The sequence below is a fragment of the Canis lupus genome, chromosome 32 (genome assembly GCF_011100685.1).
Source record: "Canis lupus familiaris isolate Mischka breed German Shepherd chromosome 32, alternate assembly UU_Cfam_GSD_1.0, whole genome shotgun sequence".
In the NCBI taxonomy this organism is placed as follows: domain Eukaryota; kingdom Metazoa; phylum Chordata; class Mammalia; order Carnivora; family Canidae; genus Canis; species Canis lupus.
This window is the reverse complement of record NC_049253.1, coordinates 29,325,478-29,340,817: the sequence shown is the minus strand read 5'-3', so window position 1 is coordinate 29,340,817 and position 15,340 is coordinate 29,325,478. Positions and strand designations below refer to the sequence as shown.

At 35.1% G+C, this 15,340-nt stretch overlaps 1 protein-coding gene across 2 annotated transcripts in view; it reads right to left on the bottom strand.

Annotated features, from left to right (window-relative positions):
- Positions 1 to 3,536: 3,536 nt before the first annotated feature.
- Positions 3,537 to 15,340, bottom strand: part of KLHL8 (kelch like family member 8) — a 73,113-nt gene continuing 61,309 nt past the window's right edge. For both annotated transcript variants that reach the window (XM_038582190.1, XM_038582191.1), the window contains 4 exons: positions 9,573 to 9,741; positions 9,166 to 9,325; positions 6,726 to 6,927; positions 3,537 to 6,479 (listed from right to left, as the gene is read on the bottom strand). In XM_038582190.1, the coding sequence (XP_038438118.1) occupies positions 6,356 to 6,479; positions 6,726 to 6,927; positions 9,166 to 9,325; positions 9,573 to 9,741 (655 nt within the window). In that variant the 3' untranslated portion in view covers positions 3,537 to 6,355. The remainder of the gene's footprint in view (positions 6,480 to 6,725; positions 6,928 to 9,165; positions 9,326 to 9,572; positions 9,742 to 15,340) is intronic.

Here is a 15,340-nt window from a genome sequence, read left to right as displayed (position 1 = left end):
CTCTGAAGAAATTCTTGCACATTTGTACCAAGACACTATATAAATTATCTGTAAAAGCCAAAGACAAATATAAGGAAAACTACTCCCAATATAAATTATAAAAATGAACCTGTTGAATAGAAAAAAAAAACAAATAGGGCAGCCCGGATGGCTCAGTGGTTTAGTGCCTGCCTTCGGCCCAGGGCATGATCCTGGGGTCCTGGGATCGAGTCCCACATCGGGCTCCTTGCGTGGAGAGGGAGGAGCATACTTCTCCCTCTGCCTGTGTCTCTCCCTCTCTCTGTGTATCTCATGAATAAATAAAATGTTGTGTTAAAAAAAAGAAAAAAAACAAGAATACATACAGTACAATACTATTTTGTATAAAGTCCACCAACAAAGGTAAACATTACGTGGGACGTGTATATATACAGCAAAAGGCAAAAGAGGAAATGATTGATTCGGGACAATAGTTACCTCTGAGGAGGAGGGCAGACTGGGTACTGGAAATGAGAAGAACAAGAAGGTACAGTCAATACTATCAGAAATGTTCTAGTTCTTAATTACAGAATGGGTATGCAGGTGTACAATTATTACTTCCATATTGCATATATTTTTATATATGAATCAAACATTATATAAAGAAAAACAGTGACCAGTGGTTGCCAGAGGTTGGGTGTGGTGGGTGGACAAAGTGGGTGAAAGTGGTCAAAAGTACAAACATCCAGTTATAAAATAAGTCCTAGGGATATAATTACAGCACCATGACTACAGTTAATAACACTGTGTTATATATTTGAAAGTTGCTAATACGAGAGATCTTAACCTTTCTCAACATAAGAAAAAAATACGAGAGATCTTAAACTTTCTCAACAAAAAAATAGATCTTAACTAGACTTATTGTGGTGACTGTTTCACAAAATATACACATCGAATCATTATGGTATACACTACAAACTAGTCAACTATATCTCGATTTAAAAAATTAAGTAACTGGGCAGCCTGAGTGGCTTAGCGGTTTAGCGCCGCCTTCAGCCCTTGGCATGATCCTGGAGACCGGGATCGAGTCCCGCGTCGGGCTCCCTGCGTGGAGCCTGCTTCTCCCTCTGCCTGTGTCTCTGCCTCTCTCTCTCTCTCTCTCTCAGTCTGTGTCTCTCATGAATAAATAAATAAATAAAATCTTTAAAAAAATAAAAAATTAAGTAACCAAAAAATAGTGACCAGAAATACTTTTATATTTCTAAGACACTATGAAAAAGGAAATCATCTTTCCTTAAATGTACATACACTACCTTGTAAAAGCAGATGTACGGTATAGCTGGTTAAGTGCAACAGTAGGATCTTTTGGTCACAAAGAATACTGGTCAACCACTCATTAGTTGTGGATCTTGTGAACAAGTCATTTTATGTCTGAATTTATTTTTTAACTGTAAAATACAGAATTACTGTAAAGATTAAATGTTATAAAGTGGTATAAACTACACACTTAAAAAAATAGTTATTCTCTCCTCAACTATTACCAAATTTAAGAAACCAGTTATAGGGGCACCTGGGTGGCTCAGTCAGTTAAGTATCTGACTCTTGATTTCAGCTCAGGATTTTGGGATCAAACCCCAAGTTATCAGTTTCTGTCTCAGACGGGAGCCTGCTTGAGGATTTCTCTCCTTCTCCCTCTACCCACCCCACCTCCAACGCATATTCTAAAATAAATCTTTAAAGATTTTTTAAAATTTTTTTATTCATGACACACACACACACACACACACACACACAGAGGCAGAGACACAGGCAGAGGGAGAAGCAGGCTCCATTCAGGCAGCCTGACGTGGGACTCGATCCCGGGACTCCAGGATCAGGCCATGGGCTGAAGGTGGCGCTAAACCGCTGAGCCACTCGGGCTGCCCTAAAATAAGTAAATCTTAAAAAAAAAAAAAAAGAAAAGGAAAGAAAAGAAAAAAAAAAAAAAGAAACCCCTATATTCTACAGAGTTTTTTCAGGTAGATTGAACTTAGCCTCAACCATTATTACAATGGAGGACTTTCTGAAACTTTCTGAAACAACAAAACCACCAGAATTTTTGCATCAAATAAGGTTTCCCCTCAAAGAAACTACATACTGAAGTTACTTTCACTCAGTGATTTTAGAAATATTCCATTGGAACTATTTATTTGTGAAAAAATTGTCCCACAAAGTTAAACCTTAATTTTTGAGGATAGATTTCCCTGTTGTAACTATAAAATATTTTAATCAAGTTTGATGAATAAAGTACACAGGGCCACAATCAAGATTCTGGTCAAAATTAACATATGACTGGGAGGCCTGGTGGGCACAGTGGTAGAGCATGTACCTCTTGATCTCAGAGTTGTAAGTTCAAGACCTATGCTGAGTATAGAGATTACTAAAAGTAAAATCTTAAAAAAATTCTTTTTAACTAACATGACTAAAATGAGTGACAAGACTAGTTCTTTTGGATGCCTTACAAATGGAGTCTTCTGGCCATTTTCAGAAAAATGTTTAGCAATGGCAACATAATTGAAAAAAAAAACAGGATTACTTACTTGGAAGGACAGCATTCATCCTAATGCATAAAGAATCTCATTTCTATACAAGTCTGCAGTTGCTGAAGAGACAACTGCTTTAATCAGTTACTAAGATTAGTGAAACTACTTACATTAATTGCCTACATCCTTTTTTTTTTTTTTTTAAGTACACTCCACGTCCAACGTGGAGCCCAGTGTGGGTCTTGAACTTACAACCCTGAGATCAAGACCTGAGCTGAGATCAAGAGTTGGATGCTTATGATCCTGGAGACCCTGGATCGAGTCCCATGTCAGGCTCTCTGCATGGAGCCTGCTTCTCCCTCTGCCTGTGTCTCTGCCTCTCTCTCTCTGCATCTCTATGAATAAATAAATTTTAAAAAAAAATCTTTAAAAAAAAGAGTTGGATTCTTAACCAACTGAGCCACCCAGGTGCTCCTAAACATCCTTTATATGATAAAACATATTACAGCCAACCTATTAAATCAGTTTCAGGAATGGAAAATAAACAATTATATAGTTTTGATAGGATTCTGTAAAAACACTCAAAAAATGAGAAGCAAAGTTACATAGACTTTATAGAAATTGCTATTCATAATAGATAGATGTAGTATATTTTGAACCAATAAATAGTACTGATGTGAATCCAACTCTGAACTCAGTACTTGGCAGTATATATGATAATTATTTTGATTTGTTGGAGTATTTCTATACAAATTTATATTCAGTTTTAAGAAAATATTATAGAGAAGTTTTATTGCAACTTTTAACTCCACATAAGGAAGAAATAGAGCCAATGACACCCCAACAATTTCTTTAGAGGTCTGATGTAAAAAAACCACAAAAATGTTCTTTACTGATAAGATACAAATCAGATTCTAAATGCATTCTCTAACATAGAGGACATGGAGAAAAAAGGAACAAAGAAAATTTGCAAGAGGAGTTTATGTAATTTCAACAATCTCTTATCTAGGCATTTAAACAAATTTTGTGTGAGGAATAAGAGAAGAAATCATACTCTTTTGAGGGAGTACAAAGTTTATTCAAACATTTAAAATAATCAGTTATACAGAGTACAGTGAAATTAATCAAAAACAATATCAAGTAATTTGTTTTTAAAGTGATAGTACAATATAGGAAAGCAGTGGCTTTAGTGATTTTATGGAAGATTCACACAAAAGCACCTACAATATTTCTTGAAGAAATAATAATATGCAAATTTTCACTTTTTCTGTTTTTCTGCTTACCATTTCAAAATTTTATCTCAATTTTCTATCACTTTTTTGGTATTCTTATTAACATCTGAGTAGAAATGAAGGCTTCATAATTAAGTAGCCATATTATTTTAATACTGTCATCTCTTTATTCCTATGAATATAATCATCTTTCATTTGCATGAGTCCTTCAGCCTGATTCTCATTTTATATCTCAAAGAATGTTTTTAATAAACTGTATATATTGATCCCACTATTTATCTTTTCATACTATTGTCAAGACCTTCAAGACTATGCTTCTAATGGTCTATCAACACATAATATAACCGACAGCCACATGTTTTCTTTACTTCCCTTATGAATAGTTCCTATTTTATTGATAGCTAGGGTACCAATTTAGTATGTTACATGACTACAGTATAGTAAGACCAGAAATAGAAATTTAACACCCTTTTGCTCCTAAACTCTGCACACATGACAAAGGCAGAAATATGTTAAAGAAAAAAACCATTTTAAATAATCTTAGGAACAATGAGATCATGATCCTCTCTCTCACAAAATAAATATAACAAACATACTAGTAACCATAACCAGACAAGCATTATAACACAAGAATTCCATTACACATAAGAAATAGACTGTTGAAGCCAGGTGTTGAGATTTATACTCCACATCCAGCTGGTTATAACCAGTCCAGTGAGTGCTAGAGTTAAATTCTTTGGGGACTGACTGAAATATGGTTTTAGTTATACAAGAAAACACTGATTCAGATCCAGCAAAGACTTATGAACTTGCCTACCGGCTGACAGCAAAAAATGGCGGAATTGGGGAACTTTTAAATCTACCTCATGGAAGACTTTTATCTGTGAGCCTGAGATCCTCTTACAAATTTTTTCTTTTTCTGGTCTAATAAATCCAGTAGACACTGGCTTTTGTAATGTGGCTTTCTACCCTATTATACTAATAAGCCCAGGCTGCCTTTTAATGAGGGCCATCAGAGTTACTAGGCAATGAATTTCAGAGCTGGATGGATGGGGTTAACGTTCCTCATTGCCCAGCTTTCCTGTCAACCAGCAAAGAACTATACTAAATTCTGAGGCATGATGACAGGAAAATTCAGGGAGGCCTGGAAGAGAGGTACCAAAGTGCATTGAAAATACAAAACAGAATATTTTAATATTCTTCATAAATAGTTTTACAAATATTTACATATAATGAATAGGCCACTTTGCATTACTGGCTAAAACTAGGAAGAGCTATTAAATCAGTAGGTTAATCAATCCTGGCTTCAAATAATCCATTGAAATATTTTTAATTGAAGTTCAATAAATATACTGAAGGTGATTAAACAGAAAAACAGTTTCAATCTTTTTAACAATATATTTTATTGGTAATAATGGACTTGAACTAATTAGTAAACCATAATCTATAAAGAATTTTTGTAAAAATGCATTCATTTTCTGATAATAAATACATCCAAATTCCAGTTTTTTTAAAAACCAGGATGAGGAAAAGAACAAAATGGAAAGATAATAATCCTGGGCTCAAAGCCAAATGATTAAACCAAAGAGAGAAATATTTTCAGATTCCTCTCAAGGAGTCATGGAATGGGCATCATTTTATCTGAAGGTTTCTCAACTGGGCACTAGAATAATACCAACTCTAAAGCCTTTTCCTCTAATATTTCTTCTGTTTCAAATTTTGCTAATATGAAACAAATCCTTTTTACATGAAATTTAAAAATAACAGTATAAATTCATTCAGATGGAATTAGCTCAGGTAGGTATTTGTTGCCCTAAACAAGTCAAACTGAAATCAAGGACTCCTTACAGCACTCCTATAAAGCTTCTGAATATTCAGCTAACGGCACTGAGAAAGACTAAACATTTTTTCTACTTCTATAAAGATCCAACAAATTGAGAAGTCAACATCTAGAAAAAAGCAAGGCGGGATCCCTGGGTGGCGCAGCGGTTTGGCGCCTGCCTTTGGCCCAGGGCGCGATCCTGGAGACCCGGGATCGAATCCCACATCAGGCTCCCGGTGCATGGAGCCTGCTTCTCCCTCTGCCTATGTCTCTGCCTCTCTCTCTTTCTGTGACTATCATAAATAAAAATAGGAAAAAAAATTAAAAAAAAAAAAGCAAGGCATAAATTCATCAGCACCAAAGAGAAATAATCTTCAAAATGAGCAGGTCTTTTATGTGTTGATGAATAGGTTCTAATCTCCCCTCAAGGAAAAGTCCACTGCCTACAGTTAACACTTCTGGATAAAAGAAAAGGTAAAACTCAGTAAAATGGTAAAAATCATTTCCATTTTACATATTGATTTATCCAAAATGCCTTAAAGAGGGATTTCAAGATTTTGATACTACTTTAAACATTTTTCAGAGGAGGTATGGTTTCAAGTTAGACTGTTATTTGCTAAAGTGGGAAGTATCAAATTTACTTTTTTTACTAATAAATCTTCAGCTACTGTCTAAATGTTGCATTTAGTCACAATACAACAGTTTCCATTTAAAATAAGACTCTAGTGGTAGTGAAAACTGTTCAAAGGTGGTAACACAAAATCCTGGTTGTCTTTCTCGCATATCAAATATAACTAAATTGTTGGTGGCTGGAACTCAAATCACATACAATCAACCACATTATTGGATCCATGACCTACATCTCGAATTTGGCTAGTTAAACAGGCACACACAGCTACGCCTGCTCCAGCTCTGCAGTGAGACACAGATCCAACCAACTCCCACCTGAAAAGACAGGAAAAACAGGTTATCTTAATGCATGATTTACTTTACTCAAAATTCTAACCAAAGACAAAAACTCCCTATTATTGGGACTGGTTTTAAAAGACAGCAAGTTTCCTCAGGGAACTTATATAAATAAAATATTTCTAATGTTCTATATTAATGGCTACATCTAGCAGTGTTTTAGCACTCTGGAGTAATCTGTTACTGGAAGATCCCATTGAAGCATACAGAAAACATGAAAATTACCTATTCAGGACTGGATCAAATGCTTCCACTGTATTTAAGTATGCATTGCCATTATGCCCACCAACTGCAAAGATTTTGCCCATCACTGTTGCAATCCCCACTCCACCCCTTGGAGTGGTAAGTGCTGCTACATAATCCCACTTGTTGCTTCGAGGATCATACCGCTCAACTGAACTTAGAGGAGAATTATCATCAAAACCACCTATACATTAAAAAAAAAAAAAAGATTTTAAAAATAGTACATTTCATAGAAATTAACTATTAAATCTCAATCCAATAGCTTCTCAGCCCAATCTTTTAAAAACATTTTAGGAAATAGAAAAAAAATCAAGGAAAAAATTCACCCCAATGCCTATCATTACCACCAACTCCTATTAGACATTTCTACAATTCGAGATAACTTAGATAGTATTGTACCTCAATACTAAGATTAAAAATCTGAAAGTAGGAAAAACTGAAGTTCCTATATCTAAGCAGATAACTTAGAAGGGAAAACCCCCCACAAACATTCATATAATTTGTCTTTAACCTACTAGAGGCAAATAAGACGTACTGAGATTCTTCTCTGTGTATACATTGTGTATTATATATTTAAACAGTTGGAGGGCCTGAGAAGAGAATAAAACTACCACTGAATCATTTGACTTATGTAGATACATTAAAGTTTTCCAACTGTTTCCCATAATGCTGTAACTGCCATCACAATTACAGAGATGGCTATGATTGAACTTTCACCAATTTTTGCCAAAACTACATCTTCATGCTACATACTCTAGATGGGGACAGTTCTCTCTATACATCATTCTAACAGTGTTACTTATTATATTCCTGATGGTTAAATATAGTGACTTATTCTGACAGTGTTCTTTCCTTTAAAAAATAAGTGTGCCTCTTTTTAAACTCCATCTCTGTCTACATGAGTAATCACTCTCTTCAGCAACTAAGCCTATTTTCCCGAGGACAGGAAGTGTTGCTATTATGATCAGTCTATTCAGAAACAAGGTCAGTTAAAAAAAATCAACAGTTAATTTCTCTAATGTGTTTAATTAAATCAACTTAACTGAAATAAAATTCACCAATTTTATGTATATAATTTGATAAATATTATAAATGTGCACAATAGTATCCTCACCACTGCAACCATGCTACAAAACATATTTTCATTATAATAAAGCTCTCCTAAACAGGGAGCTGTGAGAAGTAGCAACTGTGTACTGCAAGAACTCTGGTTTCTCATACACCCAAGTTCAAATTCTAGCTTTATCACTATGAAGTAAATTATTCACATTGAGTCTCTGCTACCTCACAGAGCTGTGATGATCAAACAAGATCTAAAGATAAATTGTTATCTCTTTTCTTTAGTACACATAACCCCTGGAATATTCAGCATTACTTCTATTGTTTGCAGATATTTCAATGCTAATGATACCCCACACTCTCTTATCAAGAACTGTTAAGTTATGTAATACCAAACAGTTTACATCAACATAAGTGTGACATATGCTAGTTATAATCTCTCTGACCAATTTCTTTTTCTGTAAAGAAGGGAATTACTCATCACAATATTGCTCCCCATTTACTGGGTAACTACAAAGTACCAGATGCAGTTTGAAATGTTTCTTATATCTTATCTTTAAATTTTAGAATAATTCTCTCAAAAATAATTCTCATTATTATTCCTATTTCATAGTTTAAAACCGTGCTACTGGGGACACCTGGGTGGCTCAGTGATTGTGTGTCTGTCTTCAGCTTAGGTCATGATCCCAGGATCCTGGGATCAAGTCCTGCATCAGGCTCCCCGTAGGGAAGCCTTGCTTCTCCCTCTGCCTATGTCTCTGCCTCTCTGTCTCTCATGGATAAATAAATAAAAATCTTAAAACAATAACAACAACAACACCCTGCTACTTAATGTGTGCTGAACAGACCAGAAGCAGCATTGATTATCAGTTGGGAACTGTTAGAAATACAGAATCTGGGCTCCTTCCTTGCAGTTTAACAGTATCTCCAGAAGATTCATATGTTTGAAGTCTGAGAAAGCACTGCCCTATGGTTCTTTCCAATTCTGCAATTCAGTAGGTCAACAGCCATTATGCATGTTGAAATAACCATTGCTTTGCTTTAAGGAATCAACATAATTCCCTTGAAATGATGATGGAAAAAATATTCTTAAATCAAAGATTTTAGCAAAGCATATGTGTCCTTACATTAAAAAATATATATCTTATTTAAATATAATCCTCTACTTTAGATATATTTACTACTCCTACTAAAAATATGAAGGTAGAAATTTTAAACGTGAAAGATGAAGGCATAAACAAAAGCACAAATGTGGATCTTAGTAATTTGAAAGCAAATTTTAAGACTAATTCCACTTGAGCCTAAATATTATATAATTTATGGTACTGTATTTTCTTAAATTAGAGAAATACCAACTACTCACCAACAACATATAAGCAACCATGGAGCTCACTAACTCCATTGCCTGCTCTTCGTTGACCCATTTCTTTAACTTCTATCCACTTATCCAGATGTGGATCATACCTCTCCACACTAGACAAAGAAGCTACTCCATCATTGCCACCTACTGCATAAACATGGTTCTAAATAAAGAAAGAATAAAAACACTTAACATTAGACATTTATTTATTTATTTATTTATGTATTTATTTCATTAGACTTTTAATTGATGTATATGTAATGGTAGACCAGATGTGCAAGAAAGCATGTTTCATGAGATAATATGGTGTGTAATCATTATCTGCATCCTGGAGATAAGAAGATAGCAGACCTTTCTTTATTAGGGACGTGATACAATGCAATCCATAAGCAAATTGTCACATAACTTACTATAAGAGCCACAGAGCCAACCCCTCCACGGGGAGTATTCATTGGTGCCACTGTACTCCACTGATCAGATTCTATGTCATATCTCTCTACATCATTGAAACAAGTGTTGTCATCTAACCCTCCAATTGCATAAATTGGACCACCCAAGGAGGCCAAGGCAATTCCTCGCCTGCAAAGACAATAAAAACACACTTTAGTGTCCGGTTTTGTTTCCAGAAAAAAGGTAATAAAAATATCATCCTAAGGAAGGCATTTACTTTGTTAAAGATCAGTGTGGGCTTTTTTCCCCATTATTTTTAGATTTATCAAACGTTCTGAATAGATGGCTATAAGGTTGCCAAATTATGCAACTGTATGTGAACAGTGCCCTCTGGAGTTTTATAATGCATAGTCTACACAGGTTACTTTAATTTCAAATGAAATAAAGTGAAACCCAACAAAATACTATATAAATGGAGTCCAAAACACAATTAGCAAAACACACAGTTGCATAATGAGAGATTAAATAAATTGAAAGAGATATTTTGCTGTGGAGGTCAGAAATCAATCTCATTTCTAAATTCATGTATTTGCACAGCACGTGTTTGGACAAAGGGTTTCATGGTACCACACAAAAGAACATCAACTTTCATATTACAAGCTTTATATCACATTGTTTTACTTCTGAAGGGCATTTATTTTTCTTCTTGGAAGGGAGACTTAGCCCTTGTGAAAAGCTAATTCACTGTAATAGTAATCAGAAAAAATAATTTCTTAAACACTGCAGCAATAAAAAATTGAATTATTCTAAAACTATAAACTGCCACTGACTTTGTATGTACTTTGGATAGTGTACTTTATAAACCTCGACCTTACTACCTTGCTTCTTCATCTGTAACCCATTTGAGAAAGGAGTAGACACAATTGATATGGAGATAATATAGCTAAGCACTTAAAACAGTGATTGGCCTATGTTTAATGCTATGTATTAAATATATTACTGGAGAGCGCAGCTGTTCAACAGAAATTCAAAGTTTACCAAGAGAATCCTAGGAAGGATTCTTAAGGGTAAGGTTGTTACTCATTTTCAATCCTCTTAATCTCTTTTGTCTTGAGTATAGAGCAATGACTTATAAAATACTGTGGCTATAAAAATTCGCAGGTGTGTGAACATGTGCGTGCACTCCAGAACATACAGGTGTTATATAATGGCAGATGTGTGCCTAATAAATATTCCTCCCCCTCACCATCCCAAACCACAAGAGTATATGACATTATTAGTTATCTCCTACTCCTCAAAACTCTTGATTTTCATGAAATCACACATTTGAATTCCCTCCCAAATCTCTAGCTGGTGCTATTTTGTTTCCTTTAATCGGTGTCTTCTTTTTTACCCTACCCCATCATTTAAATCACCATGTTCACTAAGGCCTCTTATCACTTACATGCTCTCTCTCTCCTGAGGCAACCTCATACTTTCCATGGATTTATGATAACTCAAATATATATTTCCAGACACATATCCCAACTTCTACCTTAAATCTGTCATGCTAGCTCTTGAACCTTAATTTTTTGCTTTTAGAGCAATGAATGAGGTTGGCAGGGGTGGAATAGAGGAAGACAGAGAGAAGGAATCTTAAGCAGGCTCCCCAACACAGGGCTCAATCTCATGATCCTGAGACCATAACCTGAGCTGAAATCAAGAATCAGACGCTTAACCAACTGAGCCATCCAGGCGCCCCTCTTCAACCTTAACTTTAACCTGAGATGAAACTCACGGCCTACTTCCCTGTAATAGGCAAATTTTAAGATGTACCCCCCACCCCCCAGTATATTCACCCTCTTGTCTTATTCCCATGCTTATACTACTTTATATGGCAAAAAGATTACTTGAACGGCCCTAATCTAATCACACAAGCCTGCTTAGAGTTTCTCCAGCAGGAGACAACTCAAAAACTCAAAGAATGAGATGGATTCTGCATACCACTGCTTGTTTGCAGACAGAAGGGAGCACCTGGAAAGGACCTGAATGGCTTCTAGGAATTGGGAGTGACATCTGGCAACAGCCAGTAAAAATGAGAAACTCAGTGCCACAATCTCAAGGAACTGAGTTTTATCAATAACCTAAATGACCTTGGAAGGAGATTCTTCCCCAGAGCCTCCAGAGAAGACCTTAGCCCAGCCTACACCTTGACCTTGGCCTGTAAGACCCCATCAAACCTGCTGAACTTCTGATCTATGGAACTGTGAGCTTTAATAAATAGACATTGTTTTAAGCTGCTAAGTGTGTGGTAAATGGTTTCACAGCAATAGAAAACTCATACACCTATCACAAGGGAAATAAAAATTTTATCCTGTTCATTGACTTGTTTTCTCTAATACAGAAAATTTTACCACTAGCCATATCCAATTGCTTAAGCCAAAAACTGAAGAATCAACCTTGCTTCTTGTTCTTTCAACCTTCCACATCTCAGTGTCATAAAATCTTTTGATTATCTCTCAAATATTTCCTCTCTTCTCTATCCCAACTTTTTCCACTTTAGTCCAAGCCACCATTATTTCTTGACTAAAATATTACAATGATCCTGTTGGTCTCCCAAGCTGTTTTCACTCTGCTCCTCCTCAAATCTTTTCTCCATTTCATTTCCCTGCTATTAAAACGTGTGTGTGTGTGTGTGTGTGTGTGTGTGTGTGTATGTGTAAAAGCTCACCAGATAAAATTAAAAACTTCTGGCAAGCCTGAAAGGCCCTCATCCTTTCCTTTTGTTTCAGTCTTATTTTTTCACACCATTCACCTTGATATTTCAGTCACACTGGACTTCCTTTATGCTCTCTGCTCTGTTGACCTCCAGATTTTCAGACTTCATCTCTTTCCACCCATCACCCTTCTATCCACCAATATCTAACCAGGATAAATTCTTCTATTCCTTCAGATCTTAAATGGAACTTCAAGATTTTCTCCACTCTCAAGCCCAGAATTATTGCCCTTGGGGGGCCTGCGTGGCTCAGTTGGTTAAGGGTCTGCCTTTGACTCAGGTCATGATCTCAGAGTCTTTGGATCAAGTTCCACATCAGGCTCCCTGCACGATGGGGAGTCTGCTTTCCCCCCCACCCTCTCTGCCCTTCTCCCCACTCATGCTCTCTTTCAAATAAATAAATAAATAAATAAATAAATAAATAAATAAATAAAATTATTAAAAAATAAAATATTATATAATTATATATTTATATTATAAAATTATTAATTTTTAAAAATAATAAATAATAAATAAAATTTTAAAAATTATTGCTCTTGTAATTATGTCTTTATTTGTATCTTTCCTTCTTGAATGTAAGATCTACAGAAGTAAACCCATAAGATCATGACAGGAGCCAAAATCAAAAGTCAGCCACTTAATGGACTGAGTCACCCAGTCACCCTTGTTGCATTTCTATACACTAATAATGAAGCAGCAACAAGAGAAATAAAGAAGACAATCCCATTTACAACTGCACCAAGAAGAATAAAATACTTAGGAATAAATCTAACCAAAGAGGTGAAAGACCTGTACTCTAAAAACTATAAAACACTGATGAAAGAAATTCAAGACAACACAAAGAAATGGAAAGACATCCTATGTTCATGAGTAAAAACAAATTGCTAAAATGTCTACTACTCAAAGTAATCTACAGATTTAATGCAATCCCTATCAAAATATCAACAGCATTTTTCACATTTTTCACTAGAATAAACAATCCTAAAATTTGTATGGAACCAAAAAAAGAACCTGAATAGCCAAAGCAATTTGAAAAAGAAAAAGAAAACTGGAGGTGTCACAATTCCAGACTTCAAGTTATATTGCAAAGATGTAGTAATCAAAACAGTATGGTACTAGCACAGAAACAGAATGGAACTGAACAGAAAGCCCAGAAATAGACCCACAATTATATGGTCAATTAATCTTTGACAAAGGGGGAAAGAATATGCAATGGAAAAAAGAAAGCCTTTTTAACAAATGGTGTTGGGAAAACTGGACAGCAACGTGCAAAAAAAATAAATAAAAGAAAGAAAAGAAACTAGACCACTTTCTTTCACCATATACAAAAATAAACTCAAGGTGGATTAAGGACTTATGTGTGAGACCTGAAACCATAAAAATCCTAGATGAGAGCAAAGGCAGTATTTTTTCTGACACTGATCATAGCAACATCTTTCTAGATACATCTCCTGAGGCAAGGGAAACAAAAGGAAAAATAAACTATTGGGACTACATCAAAATCGAGAGCTTCTGCACAGCAAAGGAAACAATCAACAAAACTAAAAGGCAACCAACTGAACAGGAAAAGATGTTTGCAAATGACTTATCTGATAAATGGTTGGTATCCAAAATCTATAAAGAACTTATCAAACTCAACACCGAAAAAACAAGTAATCCAGTTAAGAAATGGGCACAAGGCACAAACAGACATTTTCCCAAAGAAGACATCCGGATGGCTAACAGACACATGAAAGATGCTCAACATCACTTATCATCAGGGAAATGCAAATCAAAGCCACAATATTACTTCACAAGTCACAGAATGGCTAAAATAAAAAACACAAGAAATAACACTATTGGCAAGGATGTGGGGGAAAAAAGGAACCCTTGTGCACTGTTGGTAGGAATGCAAACTTGTGCATCCACTGTTGGAAACAGTATGGAAAGTTCCTCAAAAAATAAAAATAGAACTATCCTAAGATCCATTACTGGGTATTTATCCAAAGAACATGAAAATACTAATTCAAAAGAATATATGCACCCCTATGTTCATTGCAGCATTATTTACAATAGTCAAACTACGGAAGCAGCCCAAGTATCCACTAGATAGATGAATGGATAAAGATGTAGTGTGCATGTGCGTGTGTGTATGTGTGTGTGTGTGTGTGTGTGTGTATATATATATATATATATATATATATATGTATATCCAAACACTTACCCCTACCTTTGATTTCCCAACTCTCATTACTTAGTAGATGAAATCACTAATCATGCTTTCAAAGAATGTTTAATAAAAAAACGTTCAATGTATACACACACACACACACACTGGAATATTATTCAGCCATCAAAAAGAATGAAATCTTGCCATTTGCAACAACATGGATGGAGCTACAGAGTATAATGATAAGTGAAATATCCCAGTCAGAGAAAGACAAATACCATATGATTTTGCTTATATGTGGATTTTAAGAAACAAAACAAAGGGGGAAAAAAGAGACAAACCAAAAAACAGACTCTTAAATATAGAGAACAAATATCATACCACAGGGGAGGTTGAGTAGGTGAAACAGAGGAAGGAAATTAAGAGTACACTTATCTTGGGTGATGGGTATTAAAGAGGGCACCTTTGGTGAGCACTGGGTGTTGTATATATGTCATGAATCACTAAATTGTACTACTGAAACTAATATTACACTGTATATTAACTGGAAAAAAAAAAGAGATCTAGGCCCACTCCACACCAATTCCAAGATAAATTGCTAGAATGAAAAAAAATTTTAAATAAGCATTTGGGAAATTTAAAGAAAGAGTACATCTATCTTGATGAGCACTGAGTAATATATGGAACTTTGTTAAGTCACTATATTGTGCATCTGAAACTAATGTAATACAGTATGTTAACTACACCAGAAGTAAAATAAAAAAATCCTCTCTCCTCAGATTAAAACCCTTCACCAGTTTTTTATTTTTATTTTTTTTCCTTCAATAGTTTTTTAATGACAAAGTTTTCAGATCTCTTACTAAACTACTAGTCCTTATATGCAT